This window comes from Pelodiscus sinensis, chromosome 15, assembly GCF_049634645.1.
Source record: "Pelodiscus sinensis isolate JC-2024 chromosome 15, ASM4963464v1, whole genome shotgun sequence".
Classification (NCBI taxonomy): Eukaryota; Metazoa; Chordata; order Testudines; family Trionychidae; genus Pelodiscus; species Pelodiscus sinensis.
Window position 1 is genome coordinate 20,224,425 of NC_134725.1, and position 17,729 is coordinate 20,242,153.

At 42.8% G+C, this 17,729-nt stretch overlaps 1 protein-coding gene across 13 annotated transcripts in view; it reads right to left on the bottom strand.

Moving 5' to 3' along the window:
- The window catches only part of FBRSL1 (fibrosin like 1), a 1,065,261-nt gene that overhangs the window by 52,353 nt on the left and 995,179 nt on the right, over positions 1-17,729 (bottom strand). For all 13 annotated transcript variants that reach the window (XM_075898374.1, XM_075898376.1, XM_075898375.1 and 10 more), the window contains one exon: positions 1,447-1,840. In XM_075898374.1, the coding sequence (XP_075754489.1) occupies positions 1,447-1,840 (394 nt within the window). The remainder of the gene's footprint in view (positions 1-1,446; positions 1,841-17,729) is intronic.

The following is a 17,729-nucleotide window of genomic DNA, read 5'->3' on the forward strand; positions in this document are numbered from 1 at the left end:
TTGGAATTATAATTCATCTTTAAGTTCAATTCTCACACTGATGACCTCCTCAATCGAGATAACTGATAGCTGGGACATTATCAACCTAAAATTCAATGAAGGTGTCAACAGCTCTTTGTCTGTGTAGATCCTTGCCTTAGTACCCTTCCTATCTAATTGCTATCCTATGATCCTTATCCGCTTCTTTTAACTATCCAATCTTTAGGTGCTTATATATTATCAGTTCTGCCTAATTGTTTTTCTCTTTGATATTTTCATACCCTCTGCTCCTTGTTTCCTGCCCACCTTCCTATTTTTCCCTTCCCCCCTCTTTCTTCTTCCCTATTTATTTTTGGTCTTCACATCCTAAACTAAAAACTCCGATCCTCTGAAGAAAGTGGGCTGTGCCCAAGAAAGCTCATGATATCATCTACATGTTTTGTTAGTCTTTAAAGTGCTACCAGACCATTTGTTGTTTTTTAAGTTTATTCTGAGACACTTGTGCGTTTGTTTGAAAAGTGCCAATGTGATGTTGTTACTAAATATTTATATTGCATTAGCACTTAAAGGTCACAAGCAGGAAGGACCCCATCATGCTAGGTAAGCTGGTAGTAAGTGACCATCCCATATCTTGTTCTTTATGCAGCTAAAAGAAATTAGGAGATTGTGCAAATACTATTTAACTGAATTAATTTAATTCATAAGGCCAATTTGGAAGGAATAATGTGTATTCTGCACCAACAAAAGGACTGCTCAGGTTCCCATTTATTCCTGTAGACTGACTGGATAGTTGCTTCACTCTCCAAGTTCACCCCAATTTTATTTCTGATGGACAACCAAACGGAGCCTTGTGCTAGCCATACAGATATGGTGAACATGTTACTTTGCAATATCTTTTTTGCTCTATATAGAGAACCATACTCTGATGCAACTGTTAGCAGATGCATCCTCAGTTTGAACTGTGTGCCCTGGGAAAAGCTCAAATAGGGTATGGACTTAAGCCCACTATTTCTGGTGAGCTAATGAACTGCACCACTGTTACATGAATATATGAAATCATGTCAAATCCAAACATTCCCTATAGCTTTGCAATAAGAGTCCACTGGGGGAAAAATGGGTTTGTTCAAATCAGGTCTGTCCCCCTGTTATTAAGGCCTCTCCTGACTGGTTCTGATGGGGAAAAAATGCAAATGCATTGGAAGCAGGAATTCAAATGTTTTGCCCCACAGCCAAACAATCTCTGTTCATTAGGGAAGATCTAGTCACAATCTCCTTTAAGGAGCTACCCAACACTGCTGGAAATACATGGTTCTGTGGTGTTGGCCTATACAATGCATCTCACAAGTAGAGCACCTTACTCAAGAAATGAGCAAGTCTATGGACTATTCTACAGAGATTTTAATACCTTTTCAATTACTGGTACCTGGGAAGTAGGGTTTGACCTATGTAGGCACCTTTTTTCCCTACCTGATATTGAGTCCGTTGTGGGCCACTTGATGATGCAATTGGTAGTTGAGAGAAGGTGGGATATGACTCTGATGCTGGGTCCGAAAATCAGGTATTAGTTGAGGCTGAGACTGCGGTCGAAGATGAGGTTGCGACAGCGGTCGAGGCAGTGGCTGAGGTGTGGGCCTGGGTGGTGCTGGTACTGAGATCACTGGCTCCTTCTTCAACAAGGGGCTTGCTCTGGCACTTGATGTGGGTGCAGACGACGTAGACGTCACAATGGCTGCAGCCAGCTGGGGGCTGGGGATAGGGAGCACAAAGGGCACGTCGGTGCTCAGTTCCCGGCTGCGCTCTAGTCCTGACACCTTTGGGATGGTGGCTGCTTTCGCTTCAGGTTTGTCATTCAAGATTGGACCTTACAGAAAGAGGAAGAAGATAAGTGACTTACTAAAGCATCCTTATGTGCAGAATTTTTGCCCTCTCAAAACAGTCATTTCTCGCTTGTAGGAGCATCATCACAACATGTTCACATGTCAGGCTGTCCAATACCTGGCACTTGTTCAAGTGTGTGTCAAAGATCAAACTGTTGTCTAGTGGGTGCTGTTGCCTAGTGTGCTAAACACACAGAACCTTACTACCATTTCAGAACACTAAATACAGCATGAATGCTTCTCAAGTTACTCCTAATGCATTTCCCACCAAATGTAATTTTCTGGAATGATGATAAATCCCAGGACTGTAAATCTGAACTCAAGAGTTTTTTGAGTCCAGTTATTTTCGCAATGGTCTTTCAAGGTTACCTGCCTAGTTATATCTTGCTGTTCGTAGCTATGGGTATGGTAACTAATCAATGACAAGAGTATGCCTTAACACCCCTCAGCATGCTTTTGAGATGAATGCCCAGGCCTTTTATGAGAAGATGACACAATGATTGTTTGCATTCATTCTTCATTAAATGAATACTCACATGTAAAGATGGAACAAAAACAGTCTAGAAAAACTAGCAATGAACACAATAGGGCAACCCAGTTCACTCTAAATATTCTGTGGCTATCAAAGTACATACTAGCATCTGTAACATATGCCAAAATCTTAAGTAATAAAGTAATAAATGGCTGATAGGTAGCAATCAAAATGAGTTTCTTTAATGCGTTAAATTCCTCACAGATTTTTTTCCCAGTAAAATGCTGAATTTTCATTATTTCCAAGGAAGTTTGAAGCTCAAGCCAATAGGGATTAAACAGCAGCAAAAACAAATCAAATAAACACCAACCAAACAAAATCAGACTGAAGCACACCAAAAATACCTAAGACAAAGGATATGTAACATGCTGAACACCCAATTCCCAAAGATAACTCTTTTAACATTATGTGCATATCCCTGAAGTGGATGCTCCATAATTCATCACAAAAAGAGCCTTCCATTGACTGAGTCTATTGTTGATTTGCTTCTCCAAAACACAAACACCCATTCTACATATACATAGTGGCTACGTCTACACTGGCCCCTTTTCCGGAAGGGGCATGTTAATTTCAGAAGCCGTAATAGGGAAATCCGCGGGGGATTTAAATATCCCCCGCGGCATTTAAATAAAAATGTCCGCCGCTTTTTTCCGGCTTTTAAAAAAGCCGGAAAAGAGCGTCTACACTGGCCCCGATCCTCCGGAAAAGGGCTTTTTTTCCGGAAGATCGGGGCCAGTGTAGACGCTCTTTTCCGGCTTTTTTAAAAGCCGGAAAAAAGCGGCGGACATTTTTATTTAAATGCCGCAGGGGATATTTAAATCCCCCGCAGATTTCCCTATTACGGCTTCTGAAATTAACATGCCCCTTCCGGAAAAGGGGCCAGTGTAGACGTAGCCAGTAGGTTTACCGTACATGTTTTTATCATATCAAAATAATTTTAGGCTTTTATTTATTATAATCTTCCGCCCACCCAAGTTGTTGGAGAGAAAAGGACAGAAATGCATGTGAGAAAAGGATACAGACACCTACCTATACATGCTCCCAACAGCTCCTAGAAAATTTTTACTTCACTTTTAAAAAGGGCCAGGTAGCAAATATATTCATGATCTATGAAGTGTGGGAGCAGCAGCACACAACATGCAGCAATTTCTGTGTAACTTATTCTACACTGTCTGATTCACCACTGTCTGGCTCCTGTGACTTCAATGGAGTTACATTGGCATAAAACCGAACAGAGGCTGTATTAAATCAAGCTCTCTGCTACCCTGTAATGTGTCAAATCATTTTGTACTTATACCCAGGAAACTCCAGACCAGTCAGTTTAAATTATATGCCAGGAAAGATAGTGGAGCAAGTAATTATGGAATTCATCTGTGAAAAACAGCTGAAAGATAATAAGATGATAGGTAAGAGCCAGCATGGATTTGTAAAGAACAGATCATGTCAAGCCAATCTGATAGCTTTCTTTGATAGGATAACGAATCTTGTGGATGAGGGAGAAGCGGTGGATGTGGTATACCTAGACGTTAGTAAGGCATTTGATACGGTTTCCCATGATTTTCTTATCAATAAACTAGGCAACTACCACTTAGATGGGGCTACTGTAAGGTGAGTGCATAACTGGCTGGATAACCATTCTCAGAAAGTAGTTATTAATGGTTCACAATCCTGCTGGAAGGGCGTAACAAGTGGGATTCCACAGGGGTCTGTTTTGGGACTGGTTCTGTTCAATATCTTCATCAATGGTTTAGATATTGGCACAGAGAATATCCTTATTAATTTTGCATTTGATACGAAGCTGGGAGGGGTTGCAAGTGCTTTGGAGGACAGGGTCATAATTCCAAATGATCTGGACAAACTGGAGAAATGGTCTGAGGTAAATAGGATGAAGTTTAATAAGCACAAATACAAAGTATTCCACTTAGGAGGGAACAATCCATTTCACAAATACAGAATGGGAAGTGACTGTCTAGGAAGGCGTACTGCAGAAATGAATCTAGGGGTCATAGTGGACCACAAGCTAAATATGAGTCAACAGTGTGATGCTGCCCAAAAAAACCCCAAAAAAACAAAAAACCAAACATGATCCTGGGATGCATTAACAGGAGTGTTGTGAGCAAGACATGAGAAGTCATTCTTCCACTCCATTCTGTGCTGATTAGGCCTCAACTGGAGTATTGTGTCAAATTCTGGGCACCACATTTCAAGAAAGATGTGGAGAAATTGGAGAAGATCCAGAGAAGGGCAACAAGAATAATTAAAGGTCTAGAGAACATGACCTATGAAGGAAGACTGAAAGAATTGGGCTTATTTAGTTTGGAAAGGAAAAAAGAGAGAGAGATGATATGATAGCAGTTTTCAAGTATCTAAAAGGGTGTCTCAAGGAGGAGGGAGAAAACTTGTTGCCCTTGGCCTCTGATGATATGACAAGAAGCAATGGGCTTAAACTGCAGGAAGGGAGGTTTAGGTTGGACAGTAGGAAAAAATTCCCAACTGTCAGGGTGGTGAAACACTGGAATAAGTTGCTGAGGGAGGTTGTGAAATCTCCACCTATGGAGATATTCAAGATCAGGCTGGACAGACATCTATCAATGATGGTCTAGATGCTACTGGATCCTGCTATGAGGGCAGGGGACTAGATGCAATGATTTCTCAGGGTCCCTTCCTGTTCTAGTGTTCTATGAATATACATTCAATGATGGAGCAATGTCCTCCTTTTGATAAAACCTAGTTTTATGAACTGCTAGTGGATCTGTTATTCTGGGCCCATTCTATACAGGCCTGTACACAGGAGTATGTGTGTGTGCAAAGGATGTAATCCCCCCCACACCACCACACTCCTTAATGGCCTGCCCTGGGGCCAATTCTAGCTCAGCCAACCTAGGATAGGCAGGGAAGGTGCATTACCCCACCCTTCCTCTCCCGTGACCAGCTAGGGGAAAGCAGATGCAGCATGCTGCCCCAACCTCTTCCCTCCCCCTGTGCTCTGGCCAGATGGAGAAGGCTGGGGCTAATTCCCCTTCTTCCTCACCCAGAAGCGAGGCCTGTGGGGGGTGGGAAGGCTGAGCCATGGGAGGGAGAGGAAGCCACCAGCCCCTCTCATAGCTCACACCCCCTCAATAGAAATTCCTGCATACGAACCTGCTATAGTTTCCTTCATATAAACTCACACACACACACACTCACACGTCTCCAGAACACAGTAGGAGAAAGGCACTGAAATAAACAAGCTACAGTATATGAAATAAATGAGCTTGGGGAAAGTTGTGACTGCATAACTCATGAGTGGAAATTCCAAAGAAATACCCATTCTTTGGATGGATCAAATGATAGTTCAATCTTCTATCAGCTGATCCCCATTTTGAGACGACAATCTTGCAATGTCCCACATCAACCACTATATGAAGTATTACACATGGTCAGTTTCATTGTAGTTTTCAGATGTGATTTGGTTTATGGACTTGAAGATAATGGTAAATTTACTTTATTGTGTTAATATTTTAAAGTGACTGTACTTAATTCTAAAAAATACATTTTCATTAATCTAATAGTTCACTGATTTTTATGAATGCATCTAAACCCAATGGGTGACATTCTAGCTAACTAAGCTAATGTGAGTTTCACCACTGATCTTCAGCAGGGCCATGATGTCACCCATTATGCTTTTCAAGGGAGCATATCCACAAACATAGGTCCCATGGTTATCTAGAGCCTTTCCATAAATAAAAACTCAGATTCTATGCCTATCCATAGGTTCTGTGAAATCCTATTAGCACAGTTCATCCAACAGACCCTTTCAAAGTTAAACTTCATATAGTGTAGTTACAGGCAATATAAAATAAAGTAATGATGTATATTCAGAACACACTGGCATCATAAAAGTTAAAGAAATGAAGTTAAAAAAATCAATTGCATCCAAAAGAAATCAATGAGGGGATGCATTAAAAGCAGCTGTCTGATCACTTTTATATACAACTATTGATTCCCTGTGGTTCCAGCATTAGGCCTTGTTTACAATTTTCTTAAAGCAAAAATCCACAGTTCCTTGCAGACTGAAATGACCAATCAGTTGCAGAATACACTGGCCACACATCTAATTCTTACTGACAACTCACATCTCTCAAATTGCAATAATGAAATCCATTTTTTGTTCAGTTTCTTTCTGAGAACAATTGGAGACCTAATAAAACTTTAGGTAATATATTCGTTTACAGAAGCAAAGCACGAGGCACCAGAGAGGAGACTCTTCCTCCATTTACCTTTATATCAAGTGCAAACATACAAGTATTTAGAAAGGAAAGATCTGGTGTGAATGATAGAGAGAAATCCATATACACTCAGATTGCATTGTAACGAGGGTCATATGTGGATGGCTAGGGCTAACTACCATGCGTTTGCACCTTTCCCATTTTTTAACAGCTGCAGGAGAGTGTACTGAAAAACAACCACTTAATGTGTTTGATTTATAGGGGGCAGGAAGGTAATAAAACTATAAATAAATAGAACTGAAAGCACAGACAGAGATGGTTAGAAGATAGCAGAGATCGGTCCAAAATATTCAGATATGGTGTGGGTCTAGGCTTTTGTTTCAGTTTGTTACTGAGATGCAGGTAAAGTGTGAAATTTGGATCCAAATCCAGTCTGGATTACAGATCTGCTGAAAGATCAGGGTTGCTCAGCTCTTAGGGGGGAGGGATAGCTCCGCGGTTTGAGCATTGGCCTGCTTAAACCCAGGCTTGTGAGTTCAATCCTTGAGGAGGCCATTTAGGGATCTGGGGCAAAAATCTGTCAGGGATGGTACACAGTCCTTCTGTGAAGGCAGTGGACTGGACTCAATGACCTTTCAAGCTCCCTTCCAGTCCTAGGAGATAGGCAATCTCCATTCATATTATCCGGGGGGTTAGTTAGAGTCTCTAGCACATAGAACAGAGTCAAGAGAACTTGGGATGCTTTTACCCAAATGGATATCTCAGTTTCAGTCATGTGCCTTTGTCATCTCTACAACAAACATATTTCCACCAGAGAGGGTTACGTGGAGAGTATTTTTCAGATAGAGTTAGTAGCAACCACTAGCTCTGCAGAATAAGTTCCCTTGGGTATGCCCTGAACACTGGTTCCAAAGGATACACACTATGCTTCCAAGGATCAGAAGGTAGCCATGTTAGTCTGTATCTACAAAAATAATGGAGGCTTGTGGCACCTTAAAGACTAACAGATTTATTTGGGCATACGCTTTCGTGGGTAAAAAACACTTCATGAGATGCACCAGTTTACAGCGAAAAGATGTCCCACTTTTCTAGGAATGTCTGTTTTCCTGGGGTATCCAAGGTAGTAATATCCAAAACAGATATCCACTTATCACCTGCTAAATCTTTCCTGAATCCCCAGCAGCTATTCATACACAATAGCCTGGGACATCTTATTATAATCCTACAGTTTGCACCTCCCAAAACCAGGACTCTCTGGTCCAGCAGGACCACAGATGTTCCTGGACCAAAGAGCACTGGGACTGGCAGTCTAGTGGCAGAAGAGTAGTAGGTCTCGTGCTGGCATCCAGCAGTCTGGTCAGCGCTGGTGTCAGCGGGGCTGGTGCCTGGCAGCCAGCCAGGGCTTGTAGGGGCTGGAGGAAGTGAGACTGGTGTCTAGCAGCCCTCCCAGGGCTGCCTGCCCAGGTGGGCTGAAGACAGGGGGCCAGATATTGTGGTAGCAGAGCCCACAGTAAGAAGGGGCAGTGGGTTGGACGGCCAGTGGGAGGGGATCTTCTCTGATCTGGCAAATTCCCACATGTGAGTCCGGTCAGGTCCTGAGGTTACTGGACCAGAGAGGTTCAACCTGTACTAACCCTCCAAAATGCTTTTCTTTGTTTCTTAGACTTACTGATTATTAAGGAAATTTGTGGACAAAACTCCCCCTTGCCATTCTTGATCTACATGTTCAATTAAATCGGCTTTACTCCAACTTCACGGAACTCCCCTAGAAAACTGGGTTTTTATTCTTTTACGTTATTTTATTGTCCATCTAGAACAGTTTCTAGAAATTCAAAATTTTTTTCTGTAAAACTGCTAAAAGCTGTTCTACCTTACACCTCACTCTTCCCCCTAGGGAATTTTTTACTTCTTTTGCACAACTTGATCAGATATGACTACAGTTCACATTCGGGATGTTAAGGACTAGTCAACTATCTGATAAGCAAATGCTTATCGGATAGTCAACTGGTCACTCTCCCCCCCCCCCCCTTTGCTGCCTCTATCAAACAGAGGCGGGGGGGGGGGGGGGAGGAAGAGGAGGGTACTTCAAAGCAGTAGCCCAGGATCAGCTGTGAGATGCTACCCTTTTGAAATGCTGCAGCGGCATTTCCAAGGGGCAGCGCTGCCCTATCAATTAATTGAATAGTCAATGCAAAAATCATCGACTAATCAATTAGTCAATTACACGATACTTAACATCCTTAGTTCACATGTGGAATTGTTTCTTGGATCTCATATCTTTTTTCAGACTTTCTGCACTGAGGTTATACACCTCAGACCTGTCTGATCATAAAGACCTGCATGATCAAGCCCAGTGTCTCATCATAAGCCCTAGATTCTCATACCACACTGGAACTTTCTAGCAATAAAGATGTGTTTATTTTTACCAAGCCCTAGAATAGTTAATTTTCATGCTTAATGATAACAGGCTGAGCCAATTTGCCTAAGACTTGACAGTCAGCTCCAATAACTCTAGCTTAATTAAAGCTGAACGCATGTCAGTTCAGCTTTCTTTCATAGGAAATCTGACATTTACACTGATTCATCTTTCAGCCATGCTATGTAAAGACTGGAATGCATCTGCCATTCCCCACCATGCATGTTATCCCTTTTCAGTATGTCAACTTTATTTATTTTCTAACCACACACAGGACTTCTTCCACTAACAGAGTTTTCCTCTGCTCATAAGACCAGTTAAACACACATTGGTTTTGAGGGAGTCAATGGAGGAAAGGAGAGGACACATTTGAAGTTAACCTCACAAAGGAAATATCCGTAAAGGGGAATATACAGAAACCTGTAGGTGAACACTTTAACTTACCTGGACACTCATTAAGTGATCTCCAAGTTGCAGTTTTGCTACAGACCAATTCTACAAGCCAAATCCACAGAGAAGTATTGGAACTACAGTTCATTCACAAGTTTAATTCTCATGCTAATGGTTTAAATCGAGATACTGAATGGCTGGGACATTATCAACCAACCAAACAATGAAGGTGCCAATGGTTCTGTGTAGAATTTGGTTTTAGTTCTCTTCCTCTGTAATTGCTAACTATGGTTCTTATCTTCCTCTTTTAACTATCTAGTTTTTAGGTGCTAATAGACTATCTGTTGTTTTCCAGCTTTTCCAGTTAAATACATACTCAGCTTTCTTTTTGATACTTATCTACCCTCTGCTTCTTTCTGTCCTCCTCCTACCCTGTTTTTTCCCTTCTCCCCTCCCATTCCTTTTTCCCTCATTTATTGTGGTTCTGGACATCCTACACTCCAGTCATTTGAAGAAGCACGCTGTGCCCACAAAAGCTCATGATACCATCTACATATTTTGTTAGTCTTTAAAGTGCTATCAGACTTTTGGTGTTTTTTAAGTTTTTCCTGTTACAGACTAACTCAGATACCGCTTGGGAACAAAGGAAATGAAAATGATCTAATTTCATTAACTCTTGTCTGCTGGATCAGCTACAACTGACCCAACAGTCAATCAAAACGTACAACTGATTTTGCAGTAGGAAATAATTTTTTGAAGGGTTTATTTGAACCTTAATGAACTGCTGCACATACCTGATGTAAAATCTGGTTGGATTTAAAATCTATTTTGAGAATAAATATAAAACAATAGCCTCTCCACCCAACCAAACTAGTATCCAAGACACAGGCATACATCATGAGAGACTATATACCGCATAAAAAGTGCCAGAGACAAACTAAACCTGTTCTATTAATTTGCTTTCAAGCTGATTTAAGTTTTGCTCAAGTGCCAGGGATTAAACTGCAAAATCTGATTTGAGGATTTCAACAGACAGCTGCTGTTTATAAAACAATACTTAGGGGCAAGAGCATTTCTAGACTCACTGCCCTGCCTTCTGTTCTTTGTGGATGCAGGTAGTTGCTAAAAGGGACTTGGAAATTTCTATGCTTGGAAATTCTCTCATCTTGCTTGCACATCTTTCCTTTGTTTCTTGAAATAAGAAATTGGTATAATGTGGCTGTGCTCTCTAGCCTTCTGGACTTTCTATTAGGGATATGAATGGATTATGATTAACCTTTACTTGGGAGCAAGGCTGCTCCAGCCCACAGGCAGGTAGCCTTGCAGGAAGGGGCGGGGGAGGCCCACGTGGGCTCATGGGCTAGAAGTTGGCAACCTCCGCTTCCTCCCACACCTGAGGCCGCTGATTCTTAGCAGACAGTCTTTGTGGGCTAGGAGCTGGCAGTCTTTCCCTCTCCCACTGCAGCTTCCTGCCCCATGTGGGCTATCAGAAGTAGCTGGGCTGGAACAAGTCCCCCTCACCTGCCTAGTTTAAAATTAGTTAACCAGTTAAATTTAATGTTTAATCAGTTAACTAAGTGAACAGGGTTTTAACATTCCAACTTTCTATATGTTCCAAACGTAAGGATGGTGGAGTAATGTGAAAAAGAAGTCTCCAGCCCCCACTACTCCATGGCTTTTTATATATAAAAAATCCAACAGCAAACTAGTTTAATCTACCTGCACACTCATTACTCCAACTCTGTCATGCCTATAGAGCACAGACCTAGTTCATGATACTAATTCTGAACTATACAAAAAATTTGGCTACTGAAACTGAAGTAAGCAATGTAAGGTAGCATAGCAGCAACAATTAATGGGGGACACACGGAAATGAGTTCATGAGCCACAGAGGTGAGCTTTGAATCCATAGCATTAGGAATCAGTCAAGTAAAGACAAGATTTTCAGAAATTGTAAAAAAACATAGAAAATATTCAGAGGAAGAGCTTATTAAATCAAGCTAAATCACAATTTTTAAATAGTGCTTTATATATATTACATTTCGTAGGGCTGGTATGTAAAATAATCAGCACAAACATATACTTTTAAGTATGTGATGGTGCAAAGTATTTTGCTTTGGCTTTGGGACACAATGCTGATGTTTGTAAAGTGATAGAAGGTAAGAATTAACTATGTAAGTAATACAGGCAGTCCCCGGGTTACATACAAGATAGGGACTGTAGGTTTGTTCTTAAGTTGAATCTGTATGTAAGTCGGAACTGGCGTCCAGATTCAGACACTGCTGAAACTGACCGCCAGTTCTGACTTACATACAGAATCAACTTAAGAACCCCAGGCGTCCCCAAGTCAGCTGCTGCTGAAACTGATCAGCAGCTGATTCCAGGAAGCCTGGGGCAGAGCAACTCTGCCTGGGGCTTCCTGTAGTCAGCGCTGGTCAGTTTCAGCAGAAGCTGACTTGGGGACGCCTGGGGCAGAGCAGCTGGGGTGCTGCTGGGTTGCTCCAGTAGCGCCGCTCCTGGGTGCTACTGGACCAACCTAGCAGCACCCCATCTGCTCTGCCCCAGGCGTCCTGATTCAGCCGCTGCTGAAACTGACCAGCAGCGGCTGAATCAGGACCTGGGGCAGAGCAGCTGGGGTGCTGCCGGGTTGGTCCAGTAGTGCCCAGAGCGGGCGCTGCAGGACCAATCGGCAGCGCCCCAGCTGCTCTGCCCCAGAGTCCAAAACAAAAGCCTGGTCTGCTGGGGGGGGGGGGGGGGGAGCACACTAGCTGCCCCCCCCCAGCAGACCAGGGACACGGGGAGCAAAGCCTCAGAGGCGAGGGACCCCGCCGCGGCTGCGGCTTCAGTCCGGGAGCCTGTGGTCTGCTGGGGACGGTCCCCAGCAGACCACAGGCACCCAGATTGAAGCGGCAGCAGCGGCGGTTCCCCGCGCCTCTGAGGCTTTGCTCTGGCAAAGCCTCAGAAGCGCGGGAACCCGCCCGGTGCCCCTGGTCTGCTGGAGACGGTCTCCAGCAGACCAGGGGCACCGGAGCAGCTTGCCAACGGGGCTTTCTCGCCCCGACTTCCGGGGCGAGAAAGCCCCATTCGTAAGTGCGGATCCGACATAAGTCGGATCCGCGTAAGTCGGGGACTGCCTGTACTTCATTATCCAGAGCTGACTTCTGCTCTTGTTTCTACCTGTTGTTTCCTAAGGCTACTATCTGAAGATAGTACTCGATAAAATATCAGACATACCATGGATTAACCAGCTTGCTCTGTATACTTCAGGTGATTAGAGCTAGTGTGAAAATTGCCCAATGTAAATGGCTTTTCTTATATATCTAATAACTGTAACTCACTATTCTTAAGAAAACAAAGACTTGCAACTTATACCTAAAAATATTTTTTACTTAATGGCATCCCATATGTAAAAATATATTTAATATAGACATAAAGGCAAGGATTATGAGCTAGTAACAGAGAAGTGACATGCAGAACAATAAAACTGCACACCACTACCCATTGACTAATAGGGTTGTCAGGTGTCCGGTATTGACCAGGATAGTCCGATATTTTTACCTCCTGTCCGGTAAAAAATTTCAGAAAATACTGGACACCTAAAATGTCCAGTACTTTCTGATTTTTTCCCAGCCAGGAGGCGAAATTCCCAGGTGGTTACCTGGTTCCACAGGGGAACTGTCTGGCCCCGAGCAGGGAAACAAGATGGTGGACGGCAGCCTATTAAGGCCAAAAAGCCTCAAAAGCATTCCTTAAAGGGGCTGTGCTTTTTTTTTTTTTTTTAATAATTTCTTTTGCTCAACAACTTTGGTCCCTCCCCGCTTTTTTTTTTCTCAACAGAATGTTTTCCCTGTTTTTTGGGGGGAGAAGGGGCGGGGAGTGTTCGGTTAAACCATCTGGCAACCCTATTGACTAAGTCTATGCAGTAATAAACCATCAGGGCATCCCTTCTTCCGCTTCCCTAATGTGGGTATCGGCTCCATCCTTGGGATGGCTGATGTTGGCTCTCCAGTTGCTTTCAGCATGGGCAGTACTCAAGCACACCACCATGCACTCCCCAGGTGAATGTCTTATCCCCTAGTCTACTCTAGAACCCACCCCTCCTTCCTACCTTCAGGGAATCCCATCTTGCTTTCCCAATATGCCCTATATACCCTCGTAGCTTGAGACAACATTTCATCTTTTTCATAATACCATTATGTTCAATTGAGGAAAGGCATTCTCATGGTTACAGCATAGGGCTAAGAGTCAAAAGATTTGTTTGCAGCGTGATTAGATTTATGACTAACTCACTGTGTTACTCTGAGCAGCCTTTCTATCCCTCAGGTTCTCCAGCTGTAAAAATTGAGTGATCTTGTTTTACCTCAACGGGGCTATGCTGATTAATGAATCATTAGTGTTGCTCATTGGATGGAAGGTGCCATAGAATGTGAATTATTACTATTACTTCCCCGTAACTCTGATGATCTGCTCCACAGGTTAGCTGGTTTTACCTCACATTATTGTGAAAAAAGTTCTTCTAAGGTGTATGCTCCTACTCAGAAGACACCTAGTGAACTTTCAACAAATAATAATATGTTATTATTAAACATGGTAGGAGACCGGATTGGCTTATAGGGGAAAATCCTTGGTGAACTTAAGCACAAAAAGGAAGCTTACAAAGAGTGGAAACTTGGACAAATGACTAGGGAGGAGTTTAAAGGTATAGCTTGAGAATGCCGGGGGGTTATCAGGAAGGCGAAAGCGCAAATGGAATTGCGACTGGCTAAGGATGTGAAGGATAACAAGAAAGGTTTCTATAGGCATGTTAACAAGAAGAAGGTGATCAGAGAGGGTGTGCGGCCCCTAATGGATGAAAGAGGTAACCTAGTGACAGATGATGTGGGGAAAGCTGAAGTACTCAATGCTTTGTTTGCCTCTGTATTCACGGACAAGGTCGGCTCCTGGACTTCTGCGCCAAGTGACGCAAGATGGGATGAAGACGGACAGCCCGTGGTGGCTAAAGAACAGGTTAGGAACTATTTAGAAAAGCTAAACGTACATAAATCCATGGGTCCGGACTTAGTGCATCCGAGGGTACTGAGGGAGTTGGCAAATGTCATTGTGGAGCCTTTGGCTATTATCTTTGAAAAGTCGTGGAGATAGGGAGAAATCCCGGATGACTGGAAAAAGGCAAATGTAGTGCCCATCTTCAAAAGAGGGAAGAAGGATGATCCAGGGAACTATAGGCCGGTCAGTCTTACCTCGATTCCTGGAAAAATCATGGAAGGGATCCTTAAGGAATCCATATTGAGGCACTTGGATGAGAGGAAAGTGATTAGGAATAGTCAGCATGGATTCACAAAGGGCAAGTCATGCCTGACCAATCTGATTAGCTTCTATGATGAGGTAACTGGCTTGGTGGACATGGGGAAGTCAGTGGATGTTATATACCTTGATTTTAGCAAGGCTTTTGATACGGTCTTTCACAATATTCTTGCCTGCAAGTTAAGGGATTGTGGATTGGATAAATGGACGGTAAGTTGGATAGAAAGATGGCTAGAAGGCCGGGCCCAGCGGGTAGTGATCAATGGCTCGATGTCAGGATGGCGGTTGGTTTCTAGCGGAGTGCCCCAAGGTTCGGTTCTAGGACCGGTTTTGTTCAATATCTTTATTAATGATTTAGATGAGGGGATGGATTGCACCCTCAGCAAGTCTGCGGATGACACTAAGCTGGGGGGAGAGGTAGATACGCTCAAGGGCAGAGATAGGATACAGAATAACTTAGACAAATTGGAGGATTGGGCCACAAGAAATCTGATGAGGTTCAACAAGGACAAGTGTAGAATCCTGCACTTGGGACGGAAGAATCCCAAGCATAGTTACAAGCTGGGGACCAACCGGTTAAGTAGTAGTTCTGCAGAAAAGGACCTGGGGGTTACAGTGGATGAGAAGCTAGATACGAATCAACAGTGTGCCCTTGTAGCCAAGAAGGCTAATGGCATATTAGGTTGCATTAAGTGGAGCATTGCCAGCAGATCCAGAGATGTCATCATTCCCCTTTATTCGGCTTTGGTGAGGCTGCATCTGGAGTATTGTGTCCAGTTCTGGGCCCCCCACTACAAAAAGGATGTGGACGCATTGGAGAGGGTCCAGCAGAGGGCAACCAAAATGATTAGGGGGCTGGAGCATATGACTTATGAGGAGAGGCTGAGGGACTTGGGTCTGTTTAGTCTGCAGAAGCGAAGAGTAAGAGGGAGGTTCCAAAGAGGATGGAGAGAGGCTGTTCTCAGTAGTGACAGATGGCAGAACAAGGAGCAATGGTCTCAAGTTGTGGTGGAAGAGGTCCATGTTGGATATTAGGAAAAACTATTTCACTAGGAGGGTGGTGAAGCACTGGAATGGGTTACCTAGGGAAGTAGTGGAGTCTCCATCCCTAGAGGTGTTTAAGTCTCGGCTTGACAAAGCCCTGACCGGGTTGATTTAGTTGGAATTGGTCCTGCCTAGAGCAGGGGGCTGGACTTGATGACCTTCTGAGGTCTCTTCCAGTTCTATGATTCTATGATTCAATGAAAGTCTTTTCTCCTAAGGGAAAAATGAGCTAAATATAAACACAAATCCCCATGCCTTGCTTTGAGCTTGCATCACTGGAACAAAAAGGAGTGAGGGAACCTTTTTAAATGTTGTCACTGATTCCCAAAGTTTGGCTCTGGTAAATGAGTTTTGCTGCTGTCTTTCAACAGGAAGTTCCTTTTGCAATCTAGCTGGATTCAGCCCCTATCACTCAGTTCATTTGTGCAGAGCTGTCTGTCAAGTCAAATCGTCTTGCAACAATCTAAAACACCCTCAGAACAGCTGCCACTATCAATTACTCTTGCAGACAGCCTTGACTATCAGGAAAAGAACTGGAGCGAGCACTTGCCAGTTTTAATAAACTGTGTTGCCCAAGTCATTTAACCTGCTAGATTGCTGTATGCTGGGGCTGTAACAAACCTTCAGCTTCTCAAACTAGAAGAAAGCAACAGTGGCAAAAAGCCGTCAGCTCAGTCCTCAGAATTAACTTTCAAGCGTATTGTTTTTTCTGAAGCACCCAAGTTTAAAAGGAAGATCATCTGAAGTCATTTACGGGATGGTATGATAAGGAAAGCATCTCAAAGTCTTAACACAGAGCTGATGACCTACAAGGGTGAAAGCAGTGATTCTCCATTTTCACAAAAAACTGTAGACCACCTCCCTCAGGACTGCAATGACAGTTTTCCTTAGCTACATAGTCAAGGCATTACCAGCATCCAAGTACTAACTCAGCAAAGTAGTTTAGGAAACAGAGAATATCATATGCACTATATATACTGCAATTGAGTCTAATTTCCTTATAGGCTTTACCTTTTAACTGTGAAAAATTAAATGCTGGTGCATGCTGAATTTATTCCATTATCATTATTGGATTGATATGTGAAAGATTTCCTTGACAAATAGTTATATAAAATCAAATCATTTTCTGCTAAATATTTTTGCTTCCTAACCAGCTGTGTGGATTTTGACCCTGGGTTGGGAAAATCCTCCAAAACAAAGGAGATTTTTTTCTTGTCAGAAATGTTTCCTAACAGCATTAAATCTATGTATGGACTTGATGCTGTTTTGCTGCCTTATGGTTTTTTAATGGGGTGTTTTATTCCTGGAGATTTCGAGTTAGCAATGCTATATCCAGGAGTGTTAGTTGCAAGCATGCATGACGATACTCCAAAGCTGCAAAAGCTGACTGGAAATGGGCACCAAACACAAGGACTGGGGCCAGGGCATAAAGAACAAGGAACACCATTCAAATCCACAAAAAAGTAAGTCACACTACATTTTCATAATAAAGTTGCTTTTGGCACAGATTCAAGGCAATGCTGAAACTGGATTTACAGCCCAGGCACCCACTGTGAATGCCGGGTTTGTAATGAGATTGGAAGTTTCATGCTGTCTTTTAATCCTGGACTATAACACTGGATCAAACACGGCAAGGTTAAATACTGTCAGTCCTGCTCCTAAGCGGATGCGGGCTGGCTGAAAAGCAATGACGTATGAGGCAGTCTACTGCCATGACCACAAAACAAAACACAAGTATCTTGTGTTTATTAGGAAAGGGGGTTTTGCACCATGTAGTCTACAGCAGGCACAATCTTATTTAGAAATGAAAGACAAGAAGCAGCATACTTAGGATTTAAGAGACTACTAAAAATCTTAAGCAACAACTAAGTTGAAGCTTTGAAAAAGACAAAACCCTGCTTTCTCTTATATAAAAGAATCTTGTAGTTTTAATTAGCCTAGGAAGTGCAAATATAAATTATCAGCTGCTATGCTATAGG